General features: G+C 41.6%; 2 protein-coding genes across 2 annotated transcripts in view; both read left to right on the forward strand.

The window, feature by feature from the left end:
* Window positions 1-1,834, forward strand: part of LOC137293063 (uncharacterized) — a 34,424-nt gene extending 32,590 nt beyond the window's left edge. The window contains exon 7 of the mRNA XM_067823880.1: window positions 543-1,834. Within this exon, the coding sequence (XP_067679981.1) occupies window positions 543-946 (404 nt within the window). The 3' untranslated portion in view covers window positions 947-1,834. The remainder of the gene's footprint in view (window positions 1-542) is intronic.
* Window positions 1,835-3,740: 1,906 nt separating this feature from the next.
* Window positions 3,741-12,747, forward strand: LOC137280013 (uncharacterized). The gene is made up of 6 exons (XM_067811854.1): window positions 3,741-4,017; window positions 6,145-6,291; window positions 6,767-6,835; window positions 8,205-8,399; window positions 9,526-9,666; window positions 10,349-12,747. Exons 1-6 carry the CDS (start codon window positions 3,850-3,852, stop codon window positions 10,544-10,546), a joined length of 918 nt encoding a protein of 305 aa, XP_067667955.1. The 5' UTR covers window positions 3,741-3,849; the 3' UTR covers window positions 10,547-12,747.
* The last annotated feature ends 5,159 nt before the right edge of the window (window positions 12,748-17,906 follow it).

The raw sequence follows: 17,906 nt of genomic DNA on the forward strand, positions 1-17,906 counted from the left end.
AACCGAGTTCCAGTGAGCTCATGTGGCAGACATCACACGGAAGTGATCGTAAAACAGCATGCAACATTCTAGCGAAGGCGTAGATCCACGTGTCTTGGAATGTCTCAGACTCTGTTGATGGAATACGGAAACAAACAGGTACAGGGGTGACTGAAGTTTACATTCTGTGAATTATAAGTTTCTTGTGCAATCTGACAATATATTCATTAAGAGTGAGTGAGTGAGCCTTCCATCACTAGAGCAGGTGATAGCAGATGACCGCACTGTGGCTGAGTTGCACATTGCTCTTTATCTCACTAGCTTGAAGCTGGGTTGTCTGTCACTTAAACAAATTCGTATTGTAGCACCTTTACGTGCCACAGTGGCGGCCATCTCAAATGCCCAGACGAATAGCCCAGAGACGTTGTAAAATACAATAGGGGAGTTTTCATCCATAATACTTGCCTTTGACTTCAGTGCCAACTTCTAAAAGTGTCTCGAGAACCTAGAATAGACGTAAGTGTGAATTATCTCCCTTTAACGCTCTGACCTTTGTGTTACAGCGGAGCTTCAGAAAGCCGACCTCAAACAAATGCCGCCCTTCAGATCTGAAACACATGACGAAGATAACGATGTCAATGGACGTCACACGCAACACGACTGCTCATGCCCAAGACCTCCAACCCCACCGCCACTTCCGGCTAACCTGACTCACTTCCTGTTTGCCAACTCATCGACAGCCTTCACGGAGTGCAAACGACTGGGTTACCTCAATATGTTGAATACAGATTTCAAAGGGTATTCCTTTCCATCGCGACATACAGGGAAAAGAGACTTGAATTTGCCTGTAATACCTCTAACCGTTCAAACAAGCACTGGGTCACACTTTCACAACTCTTACACTCCAAGTTGGTTAATGTTCCTTTTGCAAATATGTGTATGGATTAACATGCAACCAGATCCTTGACATGCATCAGGAACTTTTATTACAGTAAATCGTAGAGCAACTGAGGGCATCTGTGAATCTGGCCGTTCAGTTAAATGTATGTAGAGGATATTATACGAGTGTCCATGTCATACTATGTTTACGCCACGCGTGCATAAATGTTGGCATTTCCCGAGCAAGAGCTGATATATCAATGTTTTAGCACGAGTGTCGTATACACGTTATGATATGGGCACGAATATAACATTTTCTTTATTACCGAAGTCGTCAAATTGAGCAAATTTAAACCAAATCTACTTTCAAATACAGGCTGGCTCCCTGCCGTCGCTGCATGTAGCATCATGACATCATAAACATTGTTCATGACGTAACGTCACCATGACAGAGTGATATTTTGCCCAAGGGCATCGTATGAAAACTATGAACCCAATATGTTCGCGCTCGTCGATATTAGATGCAGCTATATTTATATCAAGAGATGACATGCTGGTAACTACAGATGAACTGTTCTGTGGAAGAGATTAATGATTGGCATTGGTGTATGCCTACATTCAACAATATAACAGGTGGGGTTGAAAATAGGCCTTGAATACAAACCCTGCTTCAAAAGTGATCTTCACGTACCTGCCGGACCCCATGATACGCGGGATGTTATATGAGAGGCAAGAATTTCAGACCCACATACAAATACGTGGACAAGCGCACACACAACATACCCGCTCTATGTTAAATTATTTTACAGTTTCACACAATGAAATTGACATGATGAGGGCATACATATTTCCACACAATCTTATTACAGAGCATGCTACCTACCTGGACAAACATCAGCTTCACCTTTCCCATTGTGCATTTTCATTGTCATGTAAATACTGAAACCTATTATGCCAATAAACTTACTGAATCACCGTCTTGTAGTATTTCCTGGTGAGTCCCAAGAACTGAAGAAGACTCATGTGCAAAAGTGAACATACCACTTGCCCGGAGAGGGAGAGGCCCGGATATCAGATAGTGATTTGGTTGGGACCTTGGATGTGACACACCAAACAGTAAAATATCGCGTGTCTGAGTGAGGCGTCCGTCTTGTGATTCTTACAGGCAACTAAGAGAAGATTCTCGTTATAGGCAATTAAGTGCAGATTCTTACAGGACACAAAGTGCAGATTCTAACAGGAAAATAAGGGAAGATCCGTATAGGCTGATTCTCAGAGGCGTCTAGATGCGGTTTCTAACACGAAATTAAGTGCTGGTTGCAGATTTTTTAAACTTTCTTCCGTCTATTGTTACGGAGCAGACGGGTTACAATATATATTTTCCAGATATATGGGGAAGCCTTATCCTGTTGTTTTGTTTTCTTCTCTTTCTCTCGCATTACATGCACAACATAAGTAGTTTTGTTTTTACAAAAATGGAGAGGGGAGAGAGATAAGGAAAGATGAGAGAGAGAAATAAGGGATTTGAAACCACAATTATATGTGTTTAGGCTGCACAAGGAAGGTCAGTTTTCAAAAGCCATTATCTATACTTGTTACAGTAACTGACTGCACACAGACGTGGTATATAGCTGTGATATAATCTGACAACATGCAGTCATGGTGTAAAAGTATAGTATCATCTGACTACCTACAGCTGTGGTGTATATATAACTGTGATATCATCCGACAACATGCAGCAATGGTGTAAAAGTATAGTAGCATCTGTCTACCTACAGCGCTGTGGTGTATATATAACTGTGATATCACGTGACAACATGCAGCCATGGCGTGAAAGCATGATAGCATCTGACTACATACAGCTGTGGTGTATATAACTGTGATATCATCTGACAACATGCAGTCATGGTATGAAAGTATGATATCATCTGACTTCCTACAGCTGTGGTGTATATATAACTGTGATGTCATCTGACAACATGCAACCATGGTGTAAAAGTATAATAGCATATCTGACTACCTACAACTGTGATCACTAACTCTTATATCATGTGACAACATGCAGCCGCGGTTAGAAAGTAAGATATCATCTGACTACCTATAGCTGTGGGGTATGCATAACTGTGATATCATCTGACAACCGGCAGACTTGCTGCAAACGTATGACTGCATCTTACAACACACAGCCTGAATACAGATGTATATCTGTGTTATGACCATGCATCTCACGCCTTGCCTCGTTTGATGAAAGTTGTGTGGTTGCCTCCAAATCGCGTGGTGTGTCATCATGGAAATCGATCCTTATGATGACACTCACTGTGAGGTATTGAATATATAACGACAGCCTTCGGGTAACACAAACTAAGAGGGATGTTTCGCAACAAAGAAACGAATCGTCCAGGTGAACGCTGGTGAGGATTTTACGGCTGCTTCTTCGCGTACCCGTGCCATTACACATAACGCAATGTTGAGGTCGGGGTGGGGAACGTACTCTTTCTTTTATTTTCATTTCGCTGTCAGCTTTCATTACCTTATTTCAGTACTACCTAGGGGGGTACAATAAGAATTGCGCTAAATAAGAAGTTTCGACAATAGACATGATGCAATTTCAGTCGTTTTACCAAGGAATCTTGACCTGAAACAGAGCCCAAATACTGAAACGAAAAGGCATTATCGGCTGAGGGATATCCTGTGTATCAAACCTGAGAAAAAATACTCTTTGATCTGGGTAACTTCGTAAATATATTCATTGCTTAGAATTCGAAACCAGATACAGGTATAGTTGGAATCTCAATGATCGTTGGAATGATAACGATACTGGTACGCCAAACAATTTTAAGTGGTTGTTTTACATGGATACAAGTTACTTCCCCTGTATAGATAGAGGGCGCTGCAACTTCCCGCTTGCATTCAAACGATTTGCTATTGTTTACATTTTGTCGCTTCATCATACCCTTTTTTGCCAAACAAACGGACCCAGTAAACTTCACAATGGCTATGTCAGTATACGATTATGTTCGCTTAGCAGCCCTGATTGTCATCATCATTGTTTTAGCAACCCAGAAGGTGAAAACTTTCATACTTGCCGACGCAGTTATCACTCTCATATCGGGAGCAGCGTCAGTTTGGGGTTTCTCGCAACTGACGTACGAATCTGAGGTAAGAATGGACTTTCTTGGATCACTCATAATGCTTGATAAAGAGTCGCCGCTAGGTGTTAACGAAACAATTCTGAATACAACGTAACCCCCACTTGAAATGTCATGTATGAGTTGGTATGTTGTAGTGAAAATAGAAATTAAAGACTACTGAAGAATTAGGATAGCAAGCATCAGAGCAGATACAAACTAACTAATACTAATGATAAAAAACCATCGGTTACTAGCGGAAATCTTTCCATCTATAGACAATGACAGAAATAAATGCTGTCCTTGAGGCATTTAGGGTTACTGCTGTAGTTTGAATGACTACACATTTGCATGTTCACTGTCACTAGTGTCAGTAGTACCATACTTTGTTTCTGTTTACCATGCAAAGCACTGTCAGCGTTTGGGAAAGACTTCTGCCCGTATACTCCTGAAATTTCATTTTAGTAAAATAATATCACTAGAATATAAATTCCTCATCTAATAAGGATGAGTTTTAACATGTTTTAATTGTACCTAAACAATAATGAAATACATTCAACTTCTAAAAATGCCACTTGAAGCATTTTTTCCTTGTTTTTATACGTTAGGTGAAGTGGATGGAAGTCATACTCCTAATTTCATCCACTCGTCCATATGATCAAACATTCATTCAAGTCTCTAAAACAATGGATTGAAACATACAGTTCTCTACACCATTATTTTACAGGTCCCTAATATTAGCGTTGTGACGATTAATCGATATTTAAGTTATCGCGATTCAAGAACTGCACGATACAATACATCGATACGAATGTTGTGTATCGATTCAACACGATGCTTACATACTTAGCAGTCAACGAAAACACCGTCTCCCCTTCTATTTAGATTTTCGTGGAAAATATTGCCATGGACGTGCTTCGACCGAGATAATTTTCACAAATTTATTTTGTTTTTTGTGCGAAAAAGCCAGTTGTGCCAATGTTGATCCCTGCTGTTCCATTTTTGGGGAAAACACTACTTTACTGACACATGCTAAACATTTTTAAGAAATCATGACATGTTTTATTTTTCTTGGGAGAAGAATACCTTCCCTGAAATGATAACGTAACAGCACATTACTTCCAGTACTTTTATTTTTCTGTATACAAGGACAAAATATCGTGATACGTATCGTATTGTATGTATCGGACTACCAGTATCGTGATATTATCTAATCGTGGCATGGGTGTATCGTCACAACTCTACCTAATATTGTCTGCAAGGACCTCTAAACTAACAAATTTTGTGACCATATGTGAGTCGAGGTAAAACCATGTTTGTATCTGTTAACAGAAGCCTGTTGACCATGAATGCGTATTGTACAATAATACTGTCACTGTGAATATACACAACAGAAGCAATGTCACTGTGAATGCACATGAGGAAAGCATGGTCGCTCTAAATGCAGAAGCACATCCACAGGGAAGATGTGCACCTGCACTTGTACCTGTAAAAAAAATTCCCTAGAGATCATTTCCACCAACTTTTGGATTTGAGTGATTCATGTGCATCCCCCTTCTAAGAAATCCTGGACCCTCCCCTGAAATGTATACGGCCGTCTCGTATTCTTGCGGGTTTCCTATTCTCGCGCTAAACACATTTTCTGCCCAGATTGCCGATGCGTGATACATAGCGATTGTTTACATGATTGACTGGTAACTAGGAAGTGGACCACGTCTGTGAATTATCAAAGTTTTGCAATGTAACGAATATTCGTGAGTTTTAACCAACTTGGAAAAATCGTAAATTTTCCCCGCCCTTTCCGATAAGATTCCCCTTCCTTACACCAAATAATGTTACTTTCCTGTTATGCCGCGAGAATAGGAGAAGCCTCGAAAAGTCAGCGGCGGACGACCATGTGTTTCATCGAGCTCAAGTGCGATAATACACCTGATGGATCAAGCAGTTGATAGATGCAGATGTTAGAGGAGGAATCTCTTCATTTAAAAACAAAAAGCATACATATGAAATGAACTGTTTGTATTATTTTTTCAGCCGATATCCGTAAGTACCGCGAGAATAGGAGACACCAGTATATATTTTAACACAAACAGTAATGCTGTAACCGTGAATATACATGACAGAAGTTATGTGGTCACCATGAACATATTTGTTTCAGACAACCCTAACCTATGATGGCCTTCATGTCCTCCTTAATCAAAGTCTCATCAGCTTCATAATCATGCCAGCTTTGTTCTACATGTTCTTTGCTTGCTCTGCCAAAGACGACGATGCAGCACAGGGCCTCCTTGCCACCCGTACCTTCGTGAGTAGCTCAAAATTCCATATGTTGTTTCACTCAGTTGATTGTTTCAGTCAAAAGTATAACACCTTATCTGTGTCATGTTAGTAAAACAAGAATTGGCATTTGACAGAAAAGTTATCTTGAGAGTCAAGGAACAATAAAGAGGTCATTGTTATTGCCTTAAGGTTGTAGAGTAAGGGGTTCTATATCTCAAAACTGGCTCCTCTTAGACCCTTTAACAAGTGTTGTTTAAAAAAATGATTATCATGATAATGCTTGCTCTTGTGTGTAGTGAGTCTACACTCATACAGGTTATTTACAAACCTTTAACTACAGATGTTTACATTTGTTCCAAGGGAAATGCATGCAGTAGTATATATAGATCAGTCTTATAATTATACATCGATAAACGCTGTTTGTGCATGTCCTGATGCTTGAAGGTAAAGATTTTTGGGACCTAGTGTAATTTAAACATTGTTCATTGTCTCATTTACAGACAATTGGTCTTGTTATCGTCATCATCGTCTTCAACCAGTGGAGAAACCCGAGGATCTTCAAGGACACAGTTAGTACATATGCACTTGGGGGGGTCATGGATACGAGAGCCAAGAGAGTAGAGGGATTGTAACAGAATCACATCCTAATGATAGTAATATGGCTTAATTGTCACATCATATATTGTTCTGAAGAGAATGTCAGTTACATTAGTTCATGATTTTGATATGTGAAAAACAATAGCCAAAACACACCTTTTCAAGAAACATGAACATCGCATAAAAACGCAACCGTCACATCTCGTGCATTTTGAGTTTTTTGCATGTGCAGGGTCGTGTATATGCGCTTTGGACGGGAAGATGTAGGGTCGAAAAGTAGAGTGTTGGTCTGCAATGTTGTGAATTAAGACAAAAAGTTGCCATATTCGGGCATTGTTCATAGTTCGAATTCAGATAACTTATCTAGTCAACTTAGTTTGGTGGACAGTCATAAAAGGTGTCAATATTTAGTTTGGTGGACGGAGTGGGAAAAGGTGTCATATTTTAGTTTGGTGGTCGGAGTGGCAATATCATTGTTTGGTTACCGTTTAGTTGAGCACATTTCTTTTTTTCTTCATATTTAGTACTTACAAAATTTGTTTAACAATTCCACTGCACAGCATATATAGTAGTCATAGTGTGTAAATGGGATCGAGAGGTCAGTCTCACTGACTTGCTTGACAAGTCATCAGTTCCCAATTGCGCAGGTCAATGCTCATGCTGTTGATCACTGGATTGTTTGGTTCACACTCGACTGTTTAAAGACTGCCACCATACAGCTGGAATATTGCTGATTTTGGTGTAGAACTAAACTTACTCACTCCTGAATACAACCAAAGACAGTTAATCCTCAAACCACAGTTCATTCATTCGAGAATATCTACACTGGACATGCATTTCATCTATATATTGCTCCATGTTTGTTTGATGCCAGTAACTATTCAGTGTCAAATATTTACTTCCAAATTAGATAACTGCACAGATGAAATACCATACCAATGTGTGCCTGTAGAGACTACAAGCCTTAAACACACCCCTGAGTAGCATTGGAATTAGTGTTCTCATATGGACTGTTATAGTGGATGTATTAAAGCAAAAAAGATTTTGTGAGAGGAGTCATGAAATATGCAGCCTGTCAGATGGCTGAAATACAAATATACTGAGTAGAAAACATCATAGAACATCCAGACAACAAGTCTAACATCTGACCAGTGACATCAGTTGGCTCATCATATTCATAATGAATGACCGGTGATTAAGTTTAATTCTGTCATCTTCACTGAAATGACTACAGTTCGTAGGGTCTAAGTGTTCACTTAGTTCATTATTCAAAGATCGCCTCATATGTTCTTGAACAAAGGCACTGACTACACAGCCACAATACACCCTTTGTTGTTCCAGCACGTGTCAGTCCGACTGTCTTCCACTGTGCTGTGGTTCTGTCTGACAGCATATGCTCTGTACCGGAGCGGTATCACTCCCCCAAGACGTGGACGTGTCTCCCCCATCAACCTGTACATCAAGATTGATATCGTCATTGCTGCCCTTTACGGCCTCTTTGACCTTCTGTTTGCACGCTTTGCAGGCAGTTTGATAGTGAGTACAATCATATTATGACAATAAACACTTCCATTATTTCCCAAATTCCATTCACTTGGTGTTTGGATTTGTAATTTGGAAATGCCTAGATGTGAGGATTTCATTTCAAAGCTGAATGAGGATCAAGTTTCAAACTAGCATAGAGTATAACCTTCAGTCTCTAAAACTAGAGAAGTTGGACTGAACCAAGCAAGTACATTCAATATGAAGGCAGAGCATACAAAACCTGTGGAAATGCTACACATGATATTGTGATCTCTAGGCAGAAGGGCTGTAATATTTTTGAGGAATTCAAGACTGCTAAGAAGCTAGAAATGTAATATCTGTGGTTTCTCTCTTCTCAAACTGATTCCTGCTCCAAGCATGTAACAGCTCAGTTACAATCTGCTGGTGACAATATTATGCTGTTTGGACTGTTGTATTGCTTCCGGTATTGCTGCTCTCTAGCAGTCACAAGACGTACAGAAAAGGGTATTTTTGCAATGAAAAGCCTAAAACCAGGGGCTCAAAATATGATTTAAAAGCCACTTGCCACAGGGCAGGTGACTTTGAGAAAGTAAATTGTCCTGACTAATTTTCCACTTGCCCTGAATATTAGGACATGATGATGATGATTTAATTTAACTGCTATATTTTGAGCAGATATGAAATGAAATGCAAGTTTATTTGTGGTTTGAAACTGTATGAGCGGAAATTATCTACTAGCCCATAGACAAGTAAGATACCATAATTTGACTGCCCAAAATGAAAAATTGCCTTAAGGGCGTTGGGCGATGGGATTTTTCTCCCCCTGCTGAAACAAAGACACAAAAACTGAATGTCTTCACACAGTTATATGAGAGGAAGTTTTTTACATGAAATGCATGTAGAGAAAAGCAGAAGAAAATCAGAATCATGGATGTACATGTAAGACTTAGTAGTCAGTGTCACTTCCTTATCAGTTCCCAGTGCTGGTACAGGATACAGGTGCTCCTGTGTTTGTTGTGAGAGTTATGACAGGAGAGGATGGTCAGTCTCACAGTCTTTAGTTCAGTCAATGTGCATAGTATCAATCACTCTGTTATATGGTTCAACGGAGTAACAGGATGTATCACACACATAACACATGCTCTCATGTCTCCAGTCGGCAAGGTTTGACCTCCTCCACGAGCACCTGACAACCCTGGAGGGTGCAGCCAATCTATCCACTGCTGTGTTGGGAGTTTATGTCCTTGGTTTCCGCAACATTGCAGAGAGGAAGGGCTACCTATGCTCTCGTCTCACAGTAAGTCTACTGTCTACACTTTCTTCAGTAATGTCACCCAGTACTGGGCCTCTGTCTACAGTAAACATAAGATGTGTGTCCAAGTTCAGTAGCGTTGGGTGGCAGTTCCAAAGTCTTGTAATGGGTGTTTGTTGATATGTGGAACAGCCAAAGCCAGGTCACCTGTTTGGTGGTGTGTTTGGCCCCACTTTTTCAGCATGGTTTGGCCAAACTTTGTTATAAATACACAAGCCACACCCAATACTTGAAGGCATGTGAAATTCATATCTAGTTTTCATTTTGTATTCATATTAGCAAAACTTTCAGATGTTTCCAACATTTCTACCGAGAAGTGCCCTGAGCATGTGCCTATCATGTGAAGTGGTGCTCTTTACAAGCACTCTTATTATTTATTATTATTATTACTTCTGATTATTTTTCTGCAGGTATATTGGAAACTGTTGGCAGCAATAAAAAGCTAATTTTATGTCTTAAATGTGTTCCTCTCTTACCATGCTTACAATTTACCTGTCTTTTTCGTCATATAAAGGAAAGGAAAATTAATAAATAAAACTATTTTCTATCTCACCTCTTCTCGACATTGTAGTTCCTGTGGTGTATTAGCTACTATATTTTTGGATGGGATGGAGCATATATATGTGTTGCACGTGCCTGTGCATAAAGTTGATTGTGTTTCTTGTAGGTCCTGCTGCTGACGTCATGCTGCCTAGCTTGTGGTCTGTACAACAAGAAGCTAACCCTCACAGGTTATGACATTGGAGTGTTTGCATTAGGCCTCATCCCGGTCATTCCAGCGGTCACTGGCCTTGTTCTGACCGGGGACAAGAGAATCTTCACCTCGTCTACCTCAACTGGCTACAACCTCCGCAGACGAGACTAACATGTCCTTGGCCCGGTCCTGGCACTGTTTCTCAGACACTTGGTCAGCAACTAATGATAATTGTTCTAAACTGGCTCTATAACTGATGGCCATGGTAACACTGCATGGTGTTTTCCAGGTCAGATTCCTAATTCACTGCAATGAAGAACCATATCTGGTGTAGTAGAACAAGACTTACGTGGTCCTTCAGTCATAAGTAAATTATACCCAAAGCTGGTTTCTTGTGTAGACATCTTGCAACTGCCCAGGATTATACATTAGTTGGAACTCTCACTAGTCTGCAAAAATGATCTACTGCAGAGCTGTTGTAATCTTGATAGTGGTGTTCCACAAGGAGATGTCGCTTAGTCCTTGTTATTTTCCAGGCTTGATCAAACTTACTTACAAAGGTTAAGTAAAATTATATTTGTTTATAATCATTGTTTTGATGTCAAGGCCTGCCATTCACACCACTTCCCCTATCACTGAACTGACATTCATGTTGTTAGACTGAGCAGCTGTCGGAGACCTGTATGAAATGTCTCCATAAGTCCAAGGTGTTGTTTCACAGTTTTTACAAGTAGTGCTATTACTGTGAACAGTGCAGGATCATCATGTAGTTGGCCTTGTCGTAGTTCACTGTCTTAGAAGTCAGTATGTGTACCATCATTTAGTTGTAAAAGTTTTTAGGATTTGTATTGTTATGGAGAATTTTTACATGGTTAGCATTTAACACAAATTCTCTATACACATGGTAAGGGAGCATGTCATCACACTCAGCATGACCATGTGGTCATGTTTGTTTACCATGGTAATTACACACTTTTGCCATTGATATTTGTTGTTATTTGTTACCTCTCTGTCAAATTTTAGAACCTCTTGTTTTACAGTCCTGAATCTCAAATCACAATGTTATTTCAAGACTCCATTTAGCCATCAAAACATCTTCATCATTGTCATCATCATAGCAGTGTGTTTTCACACTTTGTTGTTTAGTTTTGTTTTTAACAGTATTCATTACCTCCAGTTGTTGTCAATTTTAATAGACGGTTACAGTGATTGAATCTCAAATATGACTACACTGATAAGATATCTCTCAACACAGGATATCATGGAGTACACTGACCATCATCATCTTCATCATCATCAGAGTTGTATCAATGTGTTTACACTCTTTGTTTCTTTGCTTTGTAATTGCATGGTATTTGTTAGTATTTTATTACAATGTTGGTGTGAGCAACAGGTTCAAATGGTTTGACAAATGCTGAACTTTACACAAACAGGATGCAGGGCAAACATAAAAGATTATGCAGAGTCATTGGTTGTTTCCTCCCACAAAAGGCTAACTTTGTTTTTGAGGTTTGGCTCATCCTCATTAGATATAATTAGTGTGGTGCAATATGTGGAAAATATGGTGTAATGTCTTGGTATTTAGAGGCATAACAAGTGTCCTTTTAACAATGGGAACAAGATAGTATTGACAAGATTATCGTACATTCTGTCAGTAAAGCTGAAACTGGTCACTGAAGATTCTCACTCTTGTAGGTCAGAGGCGGTGAGGTAACCTAATGGTCAATTACACCGAAGGTCCAGGTAGAATGTGTGAAAACCATTTCTGGTGTTCTCTGCCGTCATATTGCCAATACAGCAGCCTAAAACCACTCACTCACTCTTGTACATGCATCATTGAGACCATCATAGTGTTAACTGTCAGGTGTGCTGCTTCCCTTGGTAGTAGTTGTAGAAGTCGGTACTATGTTGCAGTTGCGTTGCTGGATGTATATTTGTTCGGCAGGGACTTGTCAGCATGTTGGAACAGTCAGGGACCAAGTGGCACTAAAAATTACATCATAATAGACATAACCCAGTGCTGTCTTCAAGGATGAGACTTGTATTGCTTGTATGCTGACAAGACCAGTAAGTGTGTTATATTTAGTTACCAGTATATATTAGTGTACTGAAAGCAGTGTTACCATAAGGTTGTATTCAAAAACACTAATCAATTTTAAAATTCAAATCTTAAATATTATGAATTTATTTATTTTTTCTGTTTCCTTACCAAAGTCATCTTTATACAGCCTAGATTTGTAAACAGTTGATGGTAATGATTTTAATGGAGGTCTTAAAGTTCCTATGAACATACTACCAATGCTCTTGCCTCAAAGCAAACCTTTGTTAGCAGAAAATAAATAATGAATAAACACAATGCACAAAGTCATAAATGATCTTGTTTTGCTGTTTTTCACTGCTTGTCTGGATTTTGTTTTCAGTCTGCATTATCTTGACTCCACTGTTTTCCCCTTTGACATGACATTTACTGCTAAAAAGAGGGTAAGGACATCACATTGGTCATGTCATTTTACTTTCCAGAATGAACCTGTTCTTGAACTTGTTTTGAGTGTACGTAAAACCTACTGAGTGATATCACATGATGTTGGACTACCTCCATAGTGTTGGACTACCTTCTTGGTGTGGCTGGACTATTTTCATGATGTTGTAGTACCCGCATGGCACTAGACTACCTTCATTGTACTTGCGGGACTATTTACATGATGCCAGACTACTTCCGTGATGGTGGATTACTTTCATGGTCCTCGTTGGAATATCTCCATGATGCCAGACTACTTCCGTGATGGTGGATTACTTTCATGGTCCTGGCTGGAATATCTCCATGATGCCAGACTACTTCCGTGATGGTGGATTACTTTCATGGTCCTCGCTGGAATATCTCCATGATGCCAGACTACTTCCGTGATGGTGGATTACTTTCATGGTCCTGGCTGGAATATCTCCATGATGCCAGACTACTTCCGTGATGGTGGATTACTTTCATGGTCCTCGTTGGAATATCTCCATGATGCCAGACTACTTCCGTGATGGTGGATTACTTTCATGGTCCTCACTGGAATATCTCCATGATGCCAGACTACTTCCGTGATGGTGGATTACTTTCATGGTCCTCGCTGGAATATCTCCATGATGCCAGACTACTTCCGTGATGGTGGATTACTTTCATGGTCCTCGCTGGAATATCTCCATGATGCCAGACTACTTCCGTGATGGTGGATTACTTTCATGGTCCTCGCTGGAATATCTCCATGATGCCAGACTACTTCCGTGATGGTGGATTACTTTCATGGTCCTGGCTGGAATATCTCCATGATGCCAGACTACTTCCGTGATGGTGGATTACTTTCATGGTCCTCGCTGGAATATCTCCATGATGCCAGACTACTTCCGTGATGGTGGATTACTTTCATGGTCCTCGCTGGAATATCTCCATGATGCCAGACTACTTCCGTGATGGTGGATTACTTTCATGGTCCTGGCTGGAATATCTCCATGATGCCAGACTACTTCCGTGATGGTGGATTACTTTCATGGTCCTCGTTGGAATATCTCCATGATGCCAGACTACTTCCGTGATGGTGGATTACTTTCATGGTCCTGGCTGGAATATCTCCATGATGCCAGACTACTTCCGTGATGGTGGATTACTTTCATGGTCCTGGCTGGAATATCTCCATGATGCCAGACTACTTCCGTGATGGTGGATTACTTTCATGGTCCTCGCTGGAATATCTCCATGATGCCAGACTACTTCCGTGATGGTGGATTACTTTCATGGTCCTGGCTGGAATATCTCCATGATGCCAGACTACTTCCGTGATGGTGGATTACTTTCATGGTCCTGGCTGGAATATCTCCATGATGCCAGACTACTTCCGTGATGGTGGATTACTTTCATGGTCCTGGCTGGAATATCTCCATGATGCCAGACTACTTCCGTGATGGTGGATTACTTTCATGGTCCTCGCTGGAATATCTCCATGATGCCAGACTACTTCCGTGATGGTGGATTACTTTCATGGTCCTCGCTGGAATATCTCCATGATGCCAGACTACTTCCGTGATGGTGGATTACTTTCATGGTCCTCGCTGGAATATCTCCATGATGCCAGACTACTTCCAGGATGGTGGATTACTTTCATGGTCCTGGCTGGAATATCTCCATGATGCCAGACTACTTCCGTGATGGTGGATTACTTTCATGGTCCTCGCTGGAATATCTCCATGATGCCAGACTACTTCCGTGATGGTGGATTACTTTCATGGTCCTCGCTGGAATATCTCCATGATGCCAGACTACTTCCGTGATGGTGGATTACTTTCATGGTCCTGGCTGGAATATCTCCATGATGCCAGACTACTTCCGTGATGGTGCATTACTTTCATGGTCCTCGTTGGAATATCTCCATGATGCCAGACTACTTCCGTGATGGTGCATTACTTTCATGGTCCTCACTGGAATATCTCCATGATGCCAGACTACTTCCAGGATGGTTGATTACTTTCATGGTCCTGGCTGGAATATCTCCATGATGCCAGACTACTTCCGTGATGGTGGATTACTTTCATGGTCCTGGCTGGAATATCTCCATGATGCCAGACTACTTCCGTGATGGTGGATTACTTTCATGGTCCTCGTTGGAATATCTCCATGATGCCAGACTACTTCCGTGATGGTGGATTACTTTCATGGTCCTGGCTGGAATATCTCCATGATGCCAGACTACTTCCGTGATGGTGGATTACTTTCATGGTCCTCGCTGGAATATCTCCATGATGCCAGACTACTTCCGTGATGGTGGATTACTTTCATGGTCCTGGCTGGAATATCTCCATGATGCCAGACTACTTCCAGGATGGTGGATTACTTTCATGGTCCTCGCTGGAATATCTCCATGATGCCAGACTACTTCCGTGATGGTGGATTACTTTCATGGTCCTGGCTGGAATATCTCCATGATGCCAGACTACTTCCGTGATGGTGGATTACTTTCATGGTCCTCACTGGAATATCTCCATGATGCTGGACTACTTCCGTGATGGTGGATTACTTTCATGGTCCTGGCTGGAATATCTCCATGATGCCAGACTACTTCCGTGATGGTGGATTACTTTCATGGTCCTCGCTGGAATATCTCCATGATGCCAGACTACTTCCGTGATGGTGGATTACTTTCATGGTCCTCGTTGGAATATCTCCATGATGCCAGACTACTTCCAGGATGGGTGATTACTTTCATGGTCCTCGCTGGAATATCTCCATGATGCCAGACTATTTCCGTGATGGTTGATTACTTTCATGGTCCTCACTGGAATATCTCCATGATGCCAGACTACTTCCAGGATGGTTGATTACTTTCATGGTCCTGGCTGGAATATCTCCATGATGCCAGACTACTTCCGTGATGGTGAATTACTTTCATGGTCCTGGCTGGAATATCTCCATGATGCCAGACTACTTCCGTGATGGTGGATTACTTTCATGGTCCTCGTTGGAATATCTCCATGATGCCAGACTACTTCCGTGATGGTGGATTACTTTCATGGTCCTCGCTGGAATATCTCCATGATGCCAGACTACTTCCGTGATGGTGGATTACTTTCATGGTCCTGGCTGGAATATCTCCATGATGCCAGACTACTTCCGTGATGGTGGATTACTTTCATGGTCCTGGCTGGAATATCTCCATGATGCCAGACTACGTCCAGGATGGTGGATTACTTTCATGGTCCTCGCTGGAATATCTCCATGATGCCAGACTACTTCCGTGATGGTGGATTACTTTCATGGTCCTGGCTGGAATATCTCCATGATGCCAGACTACTTCCGTGATGGTGGATTACTTTCATGGTCCTCACTGGAATATCTCCATGATGCTGGACTACTTCCGTGATGGTGGATTACTTTCATGGTCCTGGCTGGAATATCTCCATGATGCCAGACTACTTCCGTGATGGTGGATTACTTTCATGGTCCTCGCTGGAATATCTAATCCACCATCACGGAAGTAGATGGTGCATTACTTTCATAGTCCTGGCTGGAATATCTCCATGATGCCAGACTACTTCCGTGATGGTGGATTACTTTCATGGTCCTCGCTGGAATATCTCCATGATGCCAAACTACTACCGTGATGGTGGATTACTTTCATGGTCCTCACTGGAATATCTCCATGATGCCAGACTACTTCCGTGATGGTGGATTACTTTCATGGTCCTTGTTGGAATATCTCCATGATGCTGGACTACTTCCGTGATGGTGGATTACTTTCATGGTCCTGGCTGGAATATCTCCATGATGCCAGACTACTTCCGTGATGGTGGATTACTTTCATGGTCCTGGCTGGAATATCTCCATGATGCCAGACTACTTCCGTGATGGTGCATTACTTTCATGGTCCTCGTTGGAATATCTCCATGATGCTGGACTACTACCGTGATGGTGGATTACTTTCATGGTCCTCACTGGAATATCTCCATGATGCCAGACTACTTCCGTGATGGTGGATTACTTTCATGGTCCTCGCTGGAATATCTCCATGATGCCGGACTACTTCCGTGATGGTGGATTACTTTCATGGTCCTGGCTGGAATATCTCCATGATGCCAGACTACTTCCGTGATGGTGGATTACTTTCATGGTCCTCGCTGGAATATCTCCATGATGCCAGACTACTTCCGTGATGGTGGATTACTTTCATGGTCCTCGCTGGAATATCTCCATGATGCCAGACTACTTCCGTGATGGTGGATTACTTTCATGGTCCTGGCTGGAATATCTCCATGATGCCAGACTACTTCCGTGATGGTGGATTACTTTCATGGTCCTGGCTGGAATATCTCCATGATGCTGGACTACTTCCGTGATGGTGGATTACTTTCATGGTCCTGGCTGGAATATCTCCATGATGCCAGACTACTTCCGTGATGGTGGATTACTTTCATGGTCCTCGCTGGAATATCTCCATGATGCTGGACTACTTCCGTGATGGTGCATTACTTTCATGGTCCTCGTTGGAATATCTCCATGATGCTGGACTACTACCGTGATGGTGGATTACTTTCATGGTCCTGGCTGGAATATCTCCATGATGCCAGACTACTTCCGTGATGGTGGATTACTTTCATGGTCCTCGTTGGAATATCTCCATGATGCCAGACTACTTCCATGATGGTGGATTACTTTCATGGTCCTGGCTGGAATATCTCCATGATGCCAGACTACTTCCGTGATGGTGGATTACTTTCATGGTCCTGGCTGGAATATCTCCATGATGCCAGACTACTTCCGTGATGGTGGATTACTTTCATGGTCCTGGCTGGAATATCTCCATGATGCCAGACTACTTCCGTGATGGTGGATTACTTTCGTGGTCCTCACTGGAATATCTCCATGATGCCAGACTACTTCCGTGATGGTGGATTACTTTCATGGTCCTGGCTGGAATATCTCCATGATGCCAGACTACTTCCGTGATGGTGGATTACTTTCATGGTCCTGGCTGGAATATCTCCATGATGCCAGACTACT

This window comes from Haliotis asinina, chromosome 1 (genome assembly GCF_037392515.1).
Source record: "Haliotis asinina isolate JCU_RB_2024 chromosome 1, JCU_Hal_asi_v2, whole genome shotgun sequence".
NCBI lineage: Eukaryota > Metazoa > Mollusca > Gastropoda > Lepetellida > Haliotidae > Haliotis > Haliotis asinina.

What these genes read in the sequence shown, in the direction of transcription:
- LOC137280013 (XM_067811854.1), top strand. Translation starts at nt 3,850, where the DNA reads ATGGCTATGTCAGTATACGATTATGTTCGCTTAGCAGCCCTGATTGTC. An exon ending in TCCTTGCCACCCGTACCTTC is followed by an intron (nt 6,292 to 6,766) that starts GTGAGTAGCTCA and finishes TCTCATTTACAG; the next exon opens with ACAATTGGTCTTGTTATCGT. An exon ending in ACCTATGCTCTCGTCTCACA is followed by an intron (nt 9,667 to 10,348) that starts GTAAGTCTACTG and finishes TGTTTCTTGTAG; the next exon opens with GTCCTGCTGCTGACGTCATG.